The sequence below is a fragment of the Taudactylus pleione genome, unplaced genomic scaffold, assembly GCF_031769625.1.
Source record: "Taudactylus pleione unplaced genomic scaffold, aTauple2 ptg000198l, whole genome shotgun sequence".
Lineage (NCBI taxonomy): Eukaryota > Metazoa > Chordata > Amphibia > Anura > Myobatrachidae > Taudactylus > Taudactylus pleione.
The window spans coordinates 19,114,364-19,134,531 of NW_028284600.1; the positions used below are offsets into that span (position 1 = coordinate 19,114,364).

At 44.5% G+C, this 20,168-nt stretch overlaps 1 protein-coding gene across 2 annotated transcripts in view; it reads right to left on the reverse strand.

Moving 5' to 3' along the window:
- Nucleotides 1–20,168, reverse strand: part of ADGRA1 (adhesion G protein-coupled receptor A1) — a 1,066,191-nt gene that overhangs the window by 832,399 nt on the left and 213,624 nt on the right. For both annotated transcript variants that reach the window (XM_088476934.1, XM_088476933.1), the window contains 2 exons: nucleotides 13,751–13,822; nucleotides 8,922–9,085 (listed from right to left, as the gene is read on the reverse strand). In XM_088476934.1, coding sequence (XP_088333060.1) covers nucleotides 8,922–9,085; nucleotides 13,751–13,822 — 236 coding nt within the window. The remainder of the gene's footprint in view (nucleotides 1–8,921; nucleotides 9,086–13,750; nucleotides 13,823–20,168) is intronic.

A 20,168-nucleotide genomic window follows, 5' to 3' on the forward strand; every position in this document is an offset into this window, starting at 1 on the left:
TCAACGTCGTCTGCCAAGGCCGATGCCCAATGTCATAGTAGAGGGCACATACAATCCCAAATGGCAAAGTTCAGGAAAATGACCTTGAAAAAGACATTTAAATCAGCTGAAGAGAAACGTAAACTTGCCAATATGCCATTTACGACACGGAGTGGCAAGGAACGGCTAAGGTCGATCCCTAGTATGTTCATGACTAGTGGTTCAGCTTCACATGACGATGGAAGCACTCCTCCCACTAAAAAAATCAAAAGAGTTAAGCTGGCAAAAGCACAGCGAAGAACTGTGCTTTCTAAGAAGATATCACAAATCCCCAAAGAGAGTCCAAGTGTGGTGGTGGTTGCGATGCCTGACCTTCCCAGCACTGGACGGGAAGAGGTGGCTCTTTCCACCATTTGCACGCCCCCTGCAAGTGCTGAAAGGAGCACCCACAGTCCACTTGCTGATATGCAAATTGAAGATGTCACTGTTGAAGTACAACAGGATGAGGATACTGGTGTAGCTGGCGCTGAGGAGGAAGTTGGCGAGGAGGATTCTGATGGTGATGTGGTTTGTTTAAATCAGGCTCCGGGGGAGACAGTTGTTGTCCGTGGGATGAAAAAGCCCATCACGGTCATGCCTGGGCAGAAGACCAAACATTCCACCTCTTTGGTCTGGCAATATTTCTATCCAAATCCGGACAACAACTGTCTTGCCATATGTACCATATGTAAAGGTGAAATAAGTAGGGGTAGGGACGTCAACCACCTAGGAACATCCTCCCTTATACGGCACCTGCAGCGCGTTCATAAAAAGTTACTGTCAAGTTCAGAAACTTTGGCTCAGACCGTAAGCAGTCCAGGGACACCTAAATCCCGTTGTCCTGGTGTATCCAAGCGCCTGCAAACCACACCGTCAACTCCCTCCTCGTCAATTTCCTCCTTAGTCAGGATCGGAAGTAGTCCTGCAGGCCATATCACTGGCATGACTGACTCTCCTATCCGGGATTCCTCCGGAGGATCCTGCATTGCTACGCCTACTGCTGCCGCTGCTGCTGTTGCTGCTGCTGCTGGGAGTCGTTCATCATCCCAGAGAGGAAGTAGGAACACCACTACTTTTACTAAACAATTGACCCTCCAACAGTCCTTAGCGAGGAGGATGAAGTACGACAGCAGTCATCCTGAAGCAAAACGTATAACTGAGGCCTTGACTGCTATGTTGGTGTTAGACGTGCGTCCGGTATCCGCCATTAGTGCAGTGGGATTTAGACAATTGATGGAGGTAGTGTGTCCCCGGTTCCAAATCCCGTCTAGATTCCACTTCACTAGGCAGGCGATACCGAGACTGTACAGAAACGTCAGAAAAAGTGTCCTCAGTGTCCTGAAAAATGCCGTTGTACACAATGTCCACTTAACCACGGACATGTGGACAAGTGGAACAGGGCAGACTAAGGACTATATGACTGTGACAGCCCACTGGGTAGATGTATCACCTTACGCAGCAACAGCAGCAGCGTCACCAGTAGCAGCATCTCAGAAACGCCAGCTCGTTACAAGGCAGGCTACGCTGTGTATCACCGGTTTCAGTAAGAGGCACACCGCCGACAACCTCTTAGAGAAACTGAGGGAAATCATCGCCCAGTGGCTTACCCCACTTAGACTCTCCTGGGGATTTGTGATATCTGACAACGCCACCAATATTGTGCGGGCATTACATCTGGGCAAATTCCAGCACGTCCCATGTTTTGCTCACACAATAAACTTGGTGGTGCAGAATTTTCTGAAAAGCGACAGGGGCGTGCAGGAGACGCTTTGGGTGGCCCGAAAAATTTCTGGCCACTTTCGCCATTCAGCGACTGCGTGCCGAAGACTGGAGCGCCAGCAAACACTCTTGAACCTGCCCCGCCATCACCTGAAGCAAGAGGTTGTGACGCGGTGGAACTCAACCCTCTATATGCTTCAGAGGATGGAGGAGCAGCAAAAGGCCATACAAGCCTATACATCCACCTATGACATAGGCAAAGGAGGGGGTATGCACCTGACTCAAGCGCAGTGGAGAATGATTTCCGTGTTGTGCAAGGTTCTTCAGCCCTTCGAACTTGCCACACGTGAAGTCAGTTCAGACACTGCCAGCTTGAGTCAGGTCATTCCCCTCATCAGGCTTTTGCAGAAGCAGCTGGAGAAAGTGAAGGAGGAGCTAAGACGGAGCGATTCCGCTCGGCATGTGGGACTTGTGGATGAAGCCCTTCATTCGCTTTGCCAGGATTCCAGGGTGGTCAATCTGTTGAAATCAGACCACTACATTTTGGCCACCGTGCTCGATCCTAGGTTTAAAGCCTATGTGGTGTCTCTCTTTCCGGCCGACACAAGCCTGCAGAGGTGCAAAGACCTGCTGGTGAACACACTGTCAGCTGAAGCGGAACGTGACACGTCAACGGCTCCTTCTTCATTTTCTCCCGCAACTGGGGCTGCCAGGAAAAAACTTAGGTATCCTAAGCAACCCGCTGGCGGTGATGCAGGGCAGGCAGGACCAAGTTTGGACATCTGGTCCGGACTGAAGGACCTGGCAACAATTTCTGACATGTCTACTGTCACTGCATATGATACTGTCACCATTGACAGAATGGTGGAGGATTACATCGGTGACAGCATCCAAGTAGGCATGTCAGACAGTCCATACCTGTACTGGCAGGAAAAAGAGGCAATTTGGAGGCCCCTGTACAAACTGGCTCTATTTTACCTGAGTTGCCCCCCCTCCAGTGTGTACTCCGAAAGAGTGTTTAGTGCAGCCGGGAACCTTGTCAGCGAAAGGCGTAGGAGGTTGCTTCCACAGAATGTGGAGAAGATGATGTTCATCAAAATGAATTATCAGCTCTTCCAGGGAGACCAGCCTCCAGAAGGTACAGAGGGACCTGTGGTGGTGGATTCAAGTGGGGACGAGTTAATACTTTGTGAGGATGAGGATGTACACACTGAAGAGGGTGACGAATCGGTGGATGAGGAGGATGAGGATGACATCTTGCCTCCGTAGAGCCAGTTTGTGCAGGGACACATTAATTGCCAGCTTGTTTTGTGGGGGCCCAAACGAACCAATCATTTCAGCCACAGTTGTGTGGCAGACCCTGGCGCTGAAATGATTGATTTGTTAAAGTGTGCATGTCCTGTTTATACAACATAAGGGTGGGTGGGAGGGCCCAAGGACAATTCCATCTTGCACCTCTTTTTTTCTTTGCATTATGTACAGTTTGGGGCCTAGTTTTTCTAACTGCCATCCTGCCTGCCACTGCAGTGTCACTCCTAGATGGGTCACGTGTTTGTGCCGCCCACTCGTGTCGCTTAGCATAGTCATCCAGCTACCTCGGTGCAACCTTTTGGACATAAAAACACTATTGTGAGGTGTGAGGTGTTCAGAATAGACTGGAAATGAGTGGAAATTAAGGTTATTGAGGTTAATAATAGCATAGGAGCAGAAAAACCTACAAATTCTGTGATTTTAGCTGTTTTTATGCTTTTTTTCAAAAAAATACAGATCCAAAACACAAAACCCAGAACCCAAAACACGGAAGGGTGGTTTTGGCAAAACCAATCCAGATCCAAAACACGAAGAAAGATCCAGATCCAAAACCAAAACACAAAACACGAAAAGTGGCCGGTGCACACCCCTACATTATATACACCAACCAACATGTCATAACCACTGTGACCACAAGGGATGTAACTAATGAACCCCATACACGGTACGATATGCACCTTGTGATGCAACGTCCGTTCTGACCGCTGACATATCGGGTGGTCCCCACACACGGAGCGATCCGGTGGCCACCCGCCTACCCCACCCGCATAGCGCTGCATGGAATCGTTCATCAATCCCCCAGATCAATTGAACATGCTAAAAATCTGAAGGAGTGACGGGCAACCCCATGGGAGCACACAGCAGACGATATCATGCCCACACACGGAACGATATAGCGGTGATACCGTTCAAAACCGTCGGATCGGCTGCTATATCGCTCCGTGTGTGGGGGCCTTAAGTTATCTTTGCCCACAGGATGGGAACCAGGCCTACTCCCAGTGGTTGGGCCCAGTACTTCTATGCCAATAAAACGAGTATCCGGCCTGCGCAACTCAGGTGCTACATCTAAGGGGCTTATATCTTCTTCAAGGGGATTGTAATAACTGATATTAGGCTAGAGCTGAGAATGCTGTGCTTTCTTAGTCACAATTCTCTTTAGGTTATATAATTAATTAGATAAATAAAAGCTGTGACCTTATAACTGTATCCCTGGCGTCCATGAATTATTATATCTATATTAACTGGTAAATGCAAGTACATTTAACCATACATAAGCTAGACCTGCATTATTTTACACCAGATATCTCTCTTTTAAATAGCCCTTGCTGTTTAATTCCCTAAAGTATCATCCAGGTGAGATGCGCTCCACATCGTACCAATATGTCCCAGCCTTGCTGAGCGCATGAAGGATGCTTTATTTATCCCTGCATTACCTATTATCTATTATCCCTAATATGTAAACACTCAATAACATATTGTATCATTAACATAATATAAATTTTTAAATATGAAATAAAGGCTGTGTATAATAGTTTTTAAAGAAGCTTTATAGCAAGAGTGGATTATAACCCAAGTGACTCCATTTTGCATAAACGTCTCTGTTAGATGAATGTGACATTTGTCCCGTATTCTAGCCATCTGTGGTAACACATTGTATCACGACAATTAAATGTTGCTATTCACACATTTTTCATACACATCCTCATGGTTATTATTTGTCCTTGGAATACCAGCATCTACAGATGTGTCCTGCTACATCTTTGCCGATCGCGCTACAAATGTGTGCACGCATCACGCCATGCGATTACCCACAGCAGCATACGCTACACTATGCCGTGAACCACAATCGCACCATGCATTCCTATGTTGGCGCGGGTGCGAGCGCAGTGCACACGCCATACGTGGTGTGATTTGTTGCGTACGTGTGTAACGGAACACATCTGTACATAATAAACTGTTTTTGTTCAATTTGGCCAGCTAGAAGGAAATTGATATTAAGACCAATGCAAAACTGAACAGTATAGATTATTAAAATATAAGAATATATACTGTATGTGGCATTTGTGATTTTTGAGATTAAGGTGCACCGTTATAACTGACTTCTTTTTCTTCTTTATTTTTATATATGTATTTTCAAGTCAGTTGGTAGCACCACCACTGAGTTGCTATTAAATATGGTAAGAACTTTGTTAATTATATACTCATAAAATAATTTTGTGGTAAAGATCTCCTACTTGCTACACAGAAATATATACAGGTCGAGTCTCCCATATCCAAATATTCCGAAATACAGAATATTCCGAAATACGGAATTTTTTTGGCATGACTGAGATAATGAAACCTTTGATTTTTGATGGTTCAATGTACGCAAACTTTGTCTAAGGCACAAATTATTAAATATAATGTAGAAAATTACCTACAGGCTGTGTGTATAAGGTGTATATGAAACAAATGAATTTAATTTCTGTACACAAACTTTGTTTGAGCCACAAAATTATTGAAAATATTGTATAAAATTACCTGCAGACTGTGTGTGTATAAGGTGTATAAAATACATACATGCATTCTGTGTTTATATTTTGGTCTTATTCCCAAGATATCTCATTATTAAATGCAAATATTCCAAGTCTATTTTTGGTCGATTTTGTGTTTCAGGTTCTAAATCAACACATTTACATATAGATGATTTTTTGACATACTGTAGTTTGAAAAAAAGATGTAAAACAATCATGTTAGTACATGTGTGATTTAGACCCTGAAACATAAAAATCGATCAAACATCGAACAAAAATCTACCAAAATCGACTTTTAGTAAATATACTGTACTCCTTAGTGTCGGGGGATCCATGCAAATGGCAACGGAGGAATAAAATGTAGACCTACTGTATTTCATTCAATGCTGGCAGTGGCCTTACAGCTTAATTAAAGAAATTAGGTAGTTATTCGCCCATCCTGAGGTAGTATGATGAGGGGAAATTCTGAAAGTAACTCCCAGATAGCTGTGCTGATGTGACCATGTAGTAACTTACAAGCCTTGCTTTATGCACATAGGTAACCTGAAGAGCTGCATGCAATCATCTTTATGCTTTTCCTTGCATTCCCCAGAAGTCAAGCACTATGGGCCTGATTCAGAGCCGCTCGTAAGCTGCTGCTCGTTCGTTCCGAGCGATGTTTGCCCAACTGCGCATGCGTACGGATCGTAATACGCATGCGCGAACCAGTTAGTGCGGCCGAAAATCATTTGTTCGCTAAATAGCGAATGCCTGCTATTTTGAGTGACAGGAGGAGGCGTATGTGGGTGGTAACAGGGGAAGGTGCTTGAAAACGGGGAGTGGAGATCCGAACGCAGGCGTGCTTAAAGGTCAAACCGGGCGTTTTATGGGTGTGCATAATTAATACAGCAGCGTCACTGACCACGTCCCTAGGTTATTTTATAGTCAGAACTGCTCGCATGATTGCGGTAGGAAAAAACAACCACAAGAATAGCGAGCAGTTCATACGCTGGTCGATGTACTCGATTAATCTAATAAATAGCGGACATGACGTAGGATGCGAGCGGCCAGGGGAGCGTAGTTTCCAAAAAAACGACCGCAAGTTTTGTTCGCTCGTTCAGACCTAGAGGCGTGAACAGACCACAAAGAGCGAACGGTTCATTTGAATAGCCACCCCTTTTTTCAGAACGAACAACCGCAAATAGCGTCCGGCTCTGAATCAGGCCCTATGTCACACTCTTCACACATCATTAGATGCCAAGTTCAAACATGTCAGTTGTATAACCTTCGCTACCTGCATACTTGCAGAATGAATGGTGATTTCCTGGGCGCATACATATTGTGTTTTGTGTTAAACAGTATTACATGCGGCGCCACTATTATTATTATTGTTATTATTATTAATAATAATAATCTAGGGCGTCTGAAAACCTTAATATGGCCCTGCAGAAAAGAAAGGGCAGCACGGATGGCATAGTGCTTAGTATTGTTGCCTCACATAACTGAGGTCATGAGTTCAATTCCTGGTCATGCCCAATCTGTGTGTATGTTCTCCACACTCCAAACTCATACTAGCAGGTTATTAGGCTTCTGACAAAAATGAACCTAAGTGCATATATTTTTGGGCCATTCTGTGTTTATATTTTGGTCTTATTCCCAAGATATCTCATTATTAAATGCAAATATTCCAAAACACGGAATATTCCGTTATCCAAAATACCCCTGGTCCCAAGCATTTTGGATATTGGAGACTCAACCTGTATTATATCATATTTCTTAGTGCGGGATAGTTTCTTTTTCATTTGTATAACTGTCATCAACAAAATAAATATGAGCTTTATACAATTAGTAAGTAACCACATGCATAACTACTGTACATAAACGTTAAAAATGTATGTTTTAAGATGTCTTCTGCATATCATTTAGCTAATGCAACCTTATAGAATGTTAATAAGTGGGTTTTTTCTACAACATATTAAAATGTTATGTTTTCTGGGATGCAATTTACTGAATTATTATCAAGCATGCAGGCAGGGGCGTATCTACCCATTGGCCAGGATGGCACTCGCCAGGGGCGCCAGCCAAAGGGGGGCACCTTCCGGCAGTGCCACCAGCAGCCAATGGGTAGAATCGGGCCAGGACTAGTGGCGGTGCAGCCGGTGCCTTGCACCGCACCCACCGCTAGTGCCCCGGGCCCCACAAGTGTAGGGAAGACCGCAGTGACAGCGGTCTGCCCCACACAGTTACAAGCACCCAGCCGCCAGCGGCAGCTATGTGTTTGTTATAGCAGCCAGCCAATGAGAGTCACTCATGAGCTCCGTCGTCCGGCTCCCCTCGCAGCGGGTGATGGGAGAAACGTCATGACATCTCTCCCATCCCATAGTGCAGAGTGAGAGCGGGCCCGGAGGAGCGGACAGCGGTGGTCGTCGGCAGGAGCTGGGATCAGGTAAGTTGTTTTTTTCTGTGTGTGTGTGTAATCCTGGCACGGGGGGGCACTGTATAGGGGGTGGCCACTACTGGGTGCACTTTATTGGAGGGGGGTGGCTGCTACTGGGGGCACTGTAAAGGGGGGACTACTACTGGGGGCACTGTATAGGGGGGGCGTTACTGTGGCCACTTTATGGGGAGGGGCCGCTACTGGGGGCACTGTATATGGTAGATTACTACTGGGGGCATTGAATAGGGGGGACTACTATTGGAGGCAATGCAGTATGGGAGGGATTACTACTGGGGGCACTGCAGCATAGGGGAGATCTTTACTTGGGGCACTGTATAGGGGGGACTACTACTGGGGGCACTGTATAGGGGGGACTACTACTGGGGGCACTGCAGCATAGGGGAGATTACTACTGGGGGCACTGTATAAGGGGGCTACTACTGAGGGCAATGCAGCATAGGGTGGATTACTACTGGGAGCAATGCAGCATAGAGGGGATTACTACTGGGGGTACTGTAGCATAGGGGAGATTACTATTGGGGCACTGTATAGGGGGCATATTACTGGGGGCAATGCAGCATAGGGGGGATTACTACTGGGGGAAATGCAGCATAGGGGGGATTACTACTGGGGGCACTGCATTAGGGGGGACTACTACTGGGGGCACTGCCTGAAATTATGAGGTAAGGGGGCGCCAGTCCATTACACTGCCAGGGACGCTCGGATCCCTTGATACACCCCTGCATGCAAGTGTCGATAAGACACAAGGTTAGGTAGATGAAGGTTGGCACTTTAGTGTTCTTAACCTTGAGAGCACTGAATATGTGATGAGGTGATTGCAACCACTGCTCGGCCTGGTAGACTACTTATTTTATTAAAAGAGGAAGCTACAGTTTAAAAGCCAACATACATTTAAATGGTGGTATACAAATAAACTAACTTACCGCATGTTAATTGGTTCTCCTGTAAGGTACGAAATGCCAGTCCTCTGACACTACTTGGGTGTCCACAGACTGTGTCTTCACTGATACGAATAGATGACATTACTGCCCATTTCAAAATCCACTTAAGATTGCAGTCACAGATGAGTGACTCAGTACTAAAAAATCTAGATAAAGGTCATGAATAGGAAAAAACTGTATTAATTTGCGTCAAATGGTTTATTATTTTATACAATGGTGCTTGAAAGTTTGTGAACCTTTCATAATTTTCTATACTTCTGCTGAAATTTGGCCTAAAACTACATCAGATTTTAGCAAGTCCTGAAAGTAGATAAAGAGAACCAAATCAAAAGAATGAGACAAAAAAATTAGAGGTGTACATTTTCTTTTGAGGAAAATGATCACATATCACATATCTGTGAGTGGAAAAACAAGTATGTGAACCTTTAGGCTTAACAGATATTTTGAAGGTGAAATTAGAGTCAGGTATTTCTAATCTATGAGACAACAATCAGGTGTGAGTGGACAACCTGTCTTTTTAAAAAAAGAACAGGGATCTATCAAAGTTTACAAATTATATTTCTGAAGACCTCAGAAGAATAGCTGTTGATGCTCATCAGGCTGGAAAAGGTTACAAAACCATCTCCAAAGTGTTTGGACTCCAGCAATCAACAGTCAGACAGATTGTGTACAAATGGAGGAAATTCCAGACCATTATTACCCTCCCCAGGAGTGGTCGATCAACTAAGATCACGCCAAGAGCAAGGTGTCTAATAGTTTGCAAGGTCACAAAGGAACCCAAGATGACCTCAAAGCAACTGAAGGCCTTTGACCCTAGCTAATGTTAATCTTCATGAGTCCACCATCAGTAGGACTCAGGAGGACACTGATCAACAATAGTGTGCATGGGAGGATTGCAAGGAGAAAGCCGTTGCTCTCCAAAAAAACACATTGCTGCCATTCTGCAGTTTGCTGAAGATCACCTGGACAAGCCAGAACACTATTGGAACATGTGAGGTTCTGGCTTTGTTGTGGACCTGGGGTGGTGACACAGACACAGAAGCAGATTTAAATTCAAATGTGGAACTTTTAATGGGTGACTTAGTAGACATGGATATGGCAAAAGAAATAGTCCAGGTATAGCACTGAAGTGCACTTGAGAACTGTAGTGAAGCAAATGGGAGAATGTCCAGATAGTGACAGACAGGAACAGTCCAGTATGCAGGTGTGGAGAGGCTGAAATAATTGCAGGCTGAAGTGAATTTGCAGGCTGAAGTGAGTCCAGCAGAGTGTAAGTGAAGGCAAGGTGCAGGGTGACAGCAGACTCAGGTACTCAGGCAGGGGGAAGGTAACTGGAGGGTGCAGGGAAAGTCCAGCGGTTGGAGCAGACAGGGTAACAGGCTAGGTAGCGTCTCCAAGGAGGCAGGTAATGAGCTCAGGACTCTCTCTTAGATGCTGCTGAGCAACACGTTGCACTGGCAAAGAAGGAATGCTCCGGACCTTCCTAAATACCAAGTGCCGCGCCATGACTGGCTGGAGAGAGCACATAACCCACCAGGATTGGACAACTGAATCACATGGCCGGTGGCAAGATGACGGCGCCCATGCCGAGCGGAACGGAAGTACCGCCAGGCCTCACCAGCCAAAGTGACAATATGCCCGCACAGAACCACACGCAGCCAATGCCACACGCCAAGCACTAGCGCCACCGCCAGACACCCCCCGCCACAGTGACCTCACAGGTATTACCCATTGACTACAATGCGAAGAAACCCTGGTCTTGACAGAACAATGTTTTGTGGACAGAGGATTCCAAAATAGAGCTTTTTGGTTTAAATGAGAAGTGTTATGTTTGGAGAAAGGAGAACACGGTCATGGTTTAGGCCTGTTTTCCTGCATCTGGCCTAGGATGACTTGCCATCATTGATGGGACAATGAATTCTGAATTATACCAGAATATTCTAAAGGAAAATGTCAGGACATCTGTCTATGAGCTGTATCTCAAGAGAACGTGGGTCATGCAGCAAGACAACGACCCAAAGCACACAAGTCATTCGACCAAAAATGGTTAAAGAAGAATAAATTTAAAGTTTTGCAATGGCCAAGTCAAAGTCTGACCAATCTAAATGTTGTGGAAGGACCTGAAGCGAGCAGTTCATGGGAGGAAACCCACCAACATAACAGAGTTGAAGCTGTTTTGTATGGAGGAATGGGGTAAAATTCCTCCAAGCCGATGTTCAGGACTAATCAACAATTTCCGGAAACTTTTAGAAGCAGTTATTGCTTTACAAGGGGGTCATACCAGATACTGAAAGCAAAGGTTCACATACTTTAGCCACTCACTGATATGTGATATTGGATCATTGTCCTCAATAAAAAAAATGAGCATGTTTAATTTTTTTGGCTCATTTGTTTGATTTGGTTCTCTTTATCTACTTTTAGGATTTGTGTGAAAATCTAAGGTAGTTTAAGGACAAATTTCAGCAGAAATACAGAAAATTCTGAAGGGTTCACAAACTTTCAAGCACCACTGTATACAGTATACTTTTTTTAGTAAAACGATCATAAATATAAACACACATAGATACTGTAAACTCACAGAAATGGAAACAACTGCAAGCAAGCCATATGTGTCCATTTATGAGAAGGTGACAAATTTGTGACTGCCTTACATAAATTCCCCAGTCTTAGTCGCTGCTGTAGTGGGGAGACCATGGCAATGTGTGACAATATGTGATAATGGACATTACATTAAACCACATTTGCCTACTCTGCTGGGAATGTCCCAGACAGCCACCTGAATCTCGGGTGGCTCTCATGGATATCCAGAAGAGTAATCAAGTCTCCCGGAGATGGCCCAAGGCCGGTAAAAATATTACACTTAAAATACAGTTTTAAAGGCAGCATGTAAACCACATATTCCTTCAATCAATTTAATACACGATACACTAGATTTTGACATTTTTGTAGATATACAGTAATATGATTTTTCACTGCAGCAGATTTAAGCCATAATTCCTCATATACACAGATGTTAATTTGAAGCAATTTCACTGGACATTCTTAAAGTTTACAATACACACACTCAGGGCCGGATTAAGGTCTGTGGGGGCCCCTGGGCAACAAACATGTGGGGGCCCCTATTAAATGTGACAAACTGGGGGTATGCGCAATGGGGACCTTATGCAGAGCCCCCAGTAGTGTCAGTGCCCACAGTGGTAGTGCCCCGTATGCAGTGCACCCAGTAGTAGTGCCCCTTATGCAGTGCCCCTTATGCAATACTCTCATTAGTAGTGCCCCCTGTAGTAATGCCCTCTGTATAAATGCCCCCAGTAGGGCCCTGTAGTTGTGCCCCAAATAGTAATGCCCCCCAGTAGTAATTGGGCATGTGCCCAATAGCAATGCCCTAGTAGTAATGCCCCCTGTATAAATCCCCCAGTAGAAATACCCATGGAGTTGTGCCCCAACTAGTAATGCCCCCAGTAGTCATTCCCCCTTTAGTAGAGCCCTCTGTAGAAATGCCCCCAGTAGTAATGCCCCTCTATTAGTGCCCCCAATACTAATGCTCCCTCTCTAGTAGAGCCCCCAATAGAAATGCCCCCTGATTAATGCCCCCAGCAGTAATGCTTCCCCCCGAGTAATGTTCCCAGTAGTAATTCCCCCCCCTAGTAATGCCCCCAGTAGTAATGCCTCCCCCCTCCCCAAGTAATGCCCCAGTAGTAATGCTCCCCCCTGAATAATGGCCCCAGTAGTAATGCCTCCCCCTCCCCGAGTAATGCCCCAGTAGTAATGCTCCCCCTGAATAATGTCCCCAGTAGTAATGCCTCCCCCCTCCCGAGTAATGCCCCAGTAGTAATGCTCCCCCCTGAATAATGCCCCCCACCAATAATGCCCCCAGTAGTAATTCCTCCCCCCTCCCCGGGTAATGCCCCAGGTGTAATGTGTAATGCTCCCCCCCGAGTAATGTCCCCTTTAGTAATGCCCCCCGCCAGTAATGCCCCCAGTAGGCCGCTTGCACTGAAAAAAAATAAATAAATAAAGCTCATACTTACCTTAACCTCAGCCCCGCGTCCGCTGCAATCCGCTCGGCTGCTCCTCCACACTATCTCAGAGATGTCATGACGTCTCTGCCTTAGTGCTCTGCATGAGCCGGAAGCTGGAGCTCATGTGAGCTCAAGCGTCCGACTCCGGCTGCCGCTGCGGGGTGGGAGCCAGGCGCCCGCTGTTTACAGCGGGCGCCTGGTAATAGGAGCCTCCCGGCGGCGCCGGAGTTAGGTTGACCGGAGGAGGCGGAACTGGTTCCGCCTCCTCCGGTCCACTTTAACCCCGATGGGTGTGGGGGCCCTTAACCTGTGGGGGCCCAGGGACGATCGCCCCTGTCGCCCCCCCGTTAATCCGGCCCTGCACACACTGAAAATAATGTAAACAAATAAATGTGAACACGAGCATCTACTTTGCATCAAATTTGACGTAATCTGAGTTCTATGGAAATGCTCAGGAACCTGGTACATCTACATATACTAATATGTTGTTGACAAGTAGTTATTTACTCAGTAGTATTGTACAATAATTTTGAAGAAAAACAATTTGATTATCATAATCCAGTATAATTACCGCAAACCAACTTTGGTCAAGATCAATATGTATAATACGTAATATTGCATATGATCACACTGTACTACTTGTATTCATCTTAATATTTCCCCCTTATCATTTTAAATACATATAGACCATCATGGCCTATCATAACACGACATGTAAGAAACTGTGCAATAACCCCATAAGCTAGTCATCAATTATACCATATATAAAGTGGCAAGTAATGTACTTACATGACTTTTAGCGAAGAGAGTTCCTTAAAAAGATCAGGCCCAAGGGTTGAAAAGATATTTCCAGTCAAATTTCTAAAAGAAAAGAAAGAAAAAAAGAGACTTTTCATAAGTTACTACAATTGTCATGTCTGTGGTAGTCAAGAACAAGCCCTGTATAAACCACTGTCAATGAAACTTATATAGACACCACTGACATGTTTGGGGGGGCTGGGGGTTACACATGTCTGGAAATCCCATCAACCCTCTACTTTTGTAGAATATAAGTAGTTGACCAACTCATTAAATAGGTAATGTAAGAGATTGCACTGAAATCTCCTGCTTACAGTACCTGTCACCCCTGAAGCAGGACCGAAAATACATAATTTTTGGAAGTTAATTGCAAGAACGGATGCCGTCCTCAGATGGTATCCGGTCTTGATCCCCTGCGCCTTCCTAAGGGAAGGAGTCCCTGGTTACGAAGAGGAGTCCATTGGGATCCCTCCACCTTTGTTCGGATCCCTCCTCAGCTGCCGGGATCAGCAGTTCTAATTTTCAATGCTACAGAAGTAGCAGGGATTTGGAACATGGCGACAGTTAATCTTCGCTACACGTAGCAAGTTAGATACTAAAGTAGCGATAGTAATTAATGAATAGGCCCCAAGGGTCAAATGTAATAAACAAAGCCTCTAAAACATAGGACGGGCCTGGGAACTGGGGAGCATAGCTCTGTACCTTTGTATGGTGTGTTTTGCCAAAGGGTGTCATGGCCTTGAAATCTTAATTTGAAAACCATATTTATTTCTCGCAGAATGGCCAAAGAAAAATTCTGTCTAAAAGGGCTGCAGATGTTTATGTATAGTTATACTAAGTATGTATATTATTGGCATGATATGCTTGAAATATACAACTAAGAAATTTGATACGTGTGGCATGAAGTACTACTAATTATTTAAGTCAGGGATGGTGAACCTCAGGCCCGGGGGCCGTATAAGGTCTCCAGAATCATTTAGTTTGTCCTTCTGAACTTTTTTCTGCTAGCCTCATACGGCTAGCAGGATGCCTAGAATGGTACCCTGCAGCCAGAATCTATGCAGCAGTGCTACCTGGAGCATCCTTAGGATGCTTCAGACAGTCACACCGCTGCCCTTACAGCTCCCCGGAGCATTGATTAAAGGTGGCCATACACGGGAAGATATTTAACACGATTTTGGCAGTTTCTACAGGTTGGACAGACCAATCGTTTGAAAATAGATGTATTTTGAGTCTTCTGCGACCCCGACGCATGTCCCCACCGTCGTCTAGTTGGATCGCAGATCAGATGGTTTTGCAGAGAGAGCTCAACTGATCGTTGACGATGTGATATACTTCTATGCATCTTATCCTATGATTTTATTGATCAATCGTACACCATTTGACCACATCTTATGAAGAATTTAAAGGGAAGAATTTCAAGGGAAATCGTACATCTGATCTTACCAACTTTGAATCTCACCTTGTATGGGGGACATTAATCACCGGCGATTGTGGCCTCACCCCTGTGGCCTGCACTGGGCCCACGAATAATATTATATATATCAAAATGGCCCTCTTCAGAAAAAAGGTTCCCCACCCCTGATTTAAGTGAAACAAGATATTCACTGAAAATGTAGCAAATTCTAGTAATCAGCAGCACCAAAGTGAGGTGAAATAAAGTTAAAAGGTACTATAATCATATCTAATGAGGTTTCAGTTGTATTGTTAGAGAGGAGGTGCTTCTCTAATACAGCAGAGTGTTATAATCAGATTCTATTAGGACATGTCCTAAAATTTTGGAAGGACTTTACACTTTTTTTTTTTTTAAAGCTGCAGTATATTAGGTTAACACATTCTCATTTCTTATACATTCACAGGTCATACCGGTAGTTTTCAATTTTGGAATTTAGGGATCTATTTATCACTCACTAAAGGTTTTACGTCGTTCTTTCTGTATTTTACAAACAGTGGTAAATTTAGCTTACCGCTATTTGTCACTGTGGGGTCTAGTTGCTAAGCAGTGTTAGGAGACAAAGTGATAGGAAATAAGGTACCAACCAATCAGCTTCCAACTGTCATTTTTCAAACACAGCCTGTGACATGGCAGTTAGGAGCTGATTGGCTGGCACCTTATCTCATTTCACTTTGTCTCCTAACACTGCTTAGTAAATAGACCCCTGTATAGCTTATGCCACCTATAGATGCGAGAGCGATACAGTCCCCATTGCCGGCAATGAGACCCAGCAACAGTCTTTCCGGCTTCAGCGAAGCCTTCCAGGCTTTTCTGTGTCCCCACCAGGTGAAGGTCAGAGTTGCCGACAATCTGGCTGCCTCTTCTGGGAGGAGGCAGCCAGATAGGCACAGCAGGGGGCGTGATCCGAATTTGGGGGCATGACTGCGAGATCACGTCATGGCGCCCACGCCCCAGCTACACATTGCAGAGATTACAGGAATTGCGCAGCCGGGGGCGAGGCCACAATGATGCAATTCAGAGCAAATCGCATCATCGGCTTTCCCGAACCGGTTAATTACATAGCGGAGCAAAAGGCGGGAGGATGCAGATGGAGGTGGCGCCAAGGCGGAGCCCCCTGATTTTCGTGAGGCTCCCGACCTCCCCGGGAGAGTGGGCAAGTATGGTGAAGGTGCACATGTCACAAAAGCCTGTTGCTGGCATCGGTAGGCTGCAGTAACAGAGTGGTGGACGCCGCCAAAGAGGGGGACATCGCTGGACCTCGTCGGAGTGTTAAGTAATGTTAAATATCAGTGGCATATTTGTTAATATCACTGCACTTCTACAAAAAATATGTCGCTAGTATTAAGGTTCATTGGTATATGGGGCCCTTAGTTTTTATACTTTGGCAATTTCAGTTAATGGGAGGTATAGCATTCACAGTACCACTAATATAGCAGACAGTTCATACATTTTCCCAAAAAGATATCATTTATGTTGGTACTGTAATAAGTTTAGTAAATTTCAAACACATCATAAAAACGTTAACCATAATGAATAATAATATTAATGTAATACTATGCTACGATCTCCTCATCTCCACGAATATTTATGAAGCCAGGATAAAAAGCAGAGCATGCAGTAGAAAACTTGATATTATTCAGACACTTGTTATTTTGGAAGGATTTTCTTTCTCTCAGTCCTGCTGCCATACTGTGCAGCTTCAGGGCATTAACGCAGAGGGTGGGTGTTACTGGCCATAAAAGAAATGTTACTACAGACTTTGCCTTGGCCTCAAAATGCCACAATCTGGATTTAAGCAAATACTGAGGAGTGAATAAAGTCTCCTTCTGTTACCTGGCTCTAGGATGTTTTCCTGAATAACTAATTATTCCGCTGACTTAAGATTTATTTAATGTAAGTAAAATATCATCAGGTTATTTTTTTTCTTTCCTTTAACCAATATAATTGCTGGGGTCATCATCACAGCCCTTGGCAGGGGGTGGTGATTCTTTGCATTTAATAAGATCCAGCAGGACTCTCCTAGTGTTTGTCAGTATTACATAATAGAGAACACATTTGGGGGGCATATTTACTAATTATCAAATAATTATAATTTCTTATCACCGCTAATAGTGGCAATAAGAAATTATAGATTGCCCAGATATACTATTAATCATCCGGCCACAGAGACGGGGGTCCCTGCGACATGTTAGAAGTGAAATGATCGCAAAAGCAAACATTTCACTTCTCCTTTAGAAGCCCGGGCCGTTCTGCGCATGCGTTGTTTGCAGACCACTAATGTGCGGTGGCCATTGCCACGGAGGGTTCCAGAGGAATCCTCTCCTGGTCATTTCCGCAGAGTGTAGCCCATAGGCTATAGCGGCTAACGCCATCTTTATTCCAGAGTCTGACAAATATTTAAATCTGAAGGTGTAAGCCCACCATTCTTCACGCAGGCTTATGTGGTGCATAAGTGGCATTTAAAAGTTTTGCTATAGACCCCTATAGTTGTCTAATTACGCCCATGCTGAGTATGCACTCTTCACCCAAACAAATGTTATGTTCATTTTTTTTCTGCTGTCACTCTAAACAGGCAAATTCCAGGTCACACAAGCACTTAATCATCCTACACTGGCGGAGTAGAGTATCCAATGTTGGCCATGATGTAATTTCCAACTAGCTGGCTGGCTGGAACGATAATCTACTGCTGTGTGGGAACAAATGATAATTGGTCGTTTGCTCCCACATGTTGGAAGATGTCCCAAAATATATTTTCCATCTAGCAGGAGAAATCAAACATGTTTGATTTCTCCATGCCGATGGACGATAATCGTTTCAGTGTAGGGGGATAGTTTATATACTTTTTCCCCAACTAATGATTGTAACAGAAGAAGCCAGAAACTCTGTCAACCTACTTCTGCTCCCTGTGCGATTCGGTCTTGGATAGATGATTGGAGGGAAAGCGCCACTTATCTTCTCTGCAGGTCGCTGGTTACTTCTTCTCCTCCCAGCATTTCTGCAGGCTTCAGGACTGAGGCAGCCTCTTTTAATCCAAGGTGGCTGAAGTGAAGCGGCTCAACAAGCATAGAGCAGTTTCACATCAGCCATCTTGCATTCAACATGAGGCTTTCTCTATCCTGGAGCTGGCTGGAGACCACAGCAGTAACCGGAGGAGCAGTCAGCAGGTAAGTGGGCTCCTTCAGGACAACTAGACCAGGTAAGTATAAAATAAAACATGCCTGAAAGCAAACTTTGTGTTTATTTATTAAAATGAGTTTGTATTAAATTGTGTCTGTTTTTTTTGTTGTTGCATTTTTCCTTGGTGAACTACTGGTGTCAGCAGGTCTTGGTGCCAGGGTAACACGACCCTTGTGGTTCTTCAAGTGCCAGCAGGCCCTTGCAGATATTTTTGGCAGCTGGGTCATTCTGAGGCCTGTAGTTCGCCAAAGACAAAATTTATTTTTACTATAATTACCCCTTTCATTACCCCCATCATTTTTGCGGGCCCACATCCCTGAGAAAGCAAGCCCTGGTGCCAACCAGACTGGAGTGTTCTGGTATCAAGGTGGGGGGACCCTCTCTATGGCAATTTAGGCTGGCAATGTCCAATGCTGATTATCCCATCCCATGTAATTATTCCCCCCGACTTTGGGGTAACCAGCACTGGGCTGAAAGCACCAGAGCTGGTTACAAACTGTGGGCGGGCACCACACTTTAAAAAAAATTTATTTAGGTTTTTCACAATCGGCACGCTCTCCATCACGGAAGTTGGGTGCGCTTTTTCCCCATAGCACTGTCACGACCAAGTGAAGATTTTCTCCTAGGCATTGTGCAATAACCCGGAAGTGAATTAGGAAAAGGGTATAAAAAATGATCATTTCTGTACATGTCACTTTACCTTGAGGAAGGGAGCAGCTGACTCCTGAAACGCGTTGGTACAGGTACATGGTGACAGGATCATCCAGAAAGGAGAAACCATATAAGATCACCCCTTGGATAAGGACCCTGAGACAGAGGTTAATCCGGAAGCCTCCATCTTTAATAACTACGGGCCCTTATGAGTGGGACTATATTATATTTTTTTATTTATATTATTTTCATGTTTATTTTTCATTGAGTGTAATAAATTGCAGTTTTTATGGTATTACACTATGTCTGGCCGATTTGATATTTTTCATGTGTATGGAAACTCCACCACTACGATCTGAAAATCATATACTGAATCCTGATTGAAGTTGTGGGGAAGTATTGATATATTCATTTATTCTCATCGTGGTTTGGGAGCACTGTGCGCACTTAACTAGACGTAATCTTACTTTACACATTGTGCAATCTCCACCAAAATGAAACAGAAACTGCATACACTATGAGGGGTATTCAATATGAAACGTAAACTTCGCTGTCGAAGTTTATGTTTCATATCGGAGATTTTTCTGGGATAAAGTATCGGGCGCGCGCCCGCTTTGTCCACGTATTCAATATCAAATCTACGAAAACGGGAAGGTACGAAGTGGGATTTGCATAAAAAAACAAATTTTTTCTTGAAAAAATTGTAGGACCCCCCTAAAGTTCCCCAATTTTTAAATTAATATTTTGGGGTGTCCCTATTTTTTTTTTTTTGACACAGGTCTTTTTTAAATGTCATTCCCAGGGGTGCAGGCTATTTTTTTTAAGCCAACACCCCTAAACCCCAATTCTGCACTTTTTTTCGCCACCTATTCAGTGGTGAAAAGTTATCCCCGTTTTTTTTCAAAGGCTTTTCGAACCTGCGAAAAGTCTTTGAAATTGAATACAGTGTAAACCTAAAACCTGCGATAATGACGTCATAGGTGCGATGTTAACGCAAAAAACGGACTTATCGCTCCATACTGAATTCCCCTATGAGGAGATTTTTCTGGGATAAAGTATCGGGCGCGCGCCCGCTTTATCCCCGTATTCAAAATAAAATCTATGAAAACGGGACCTGGCGAAGTG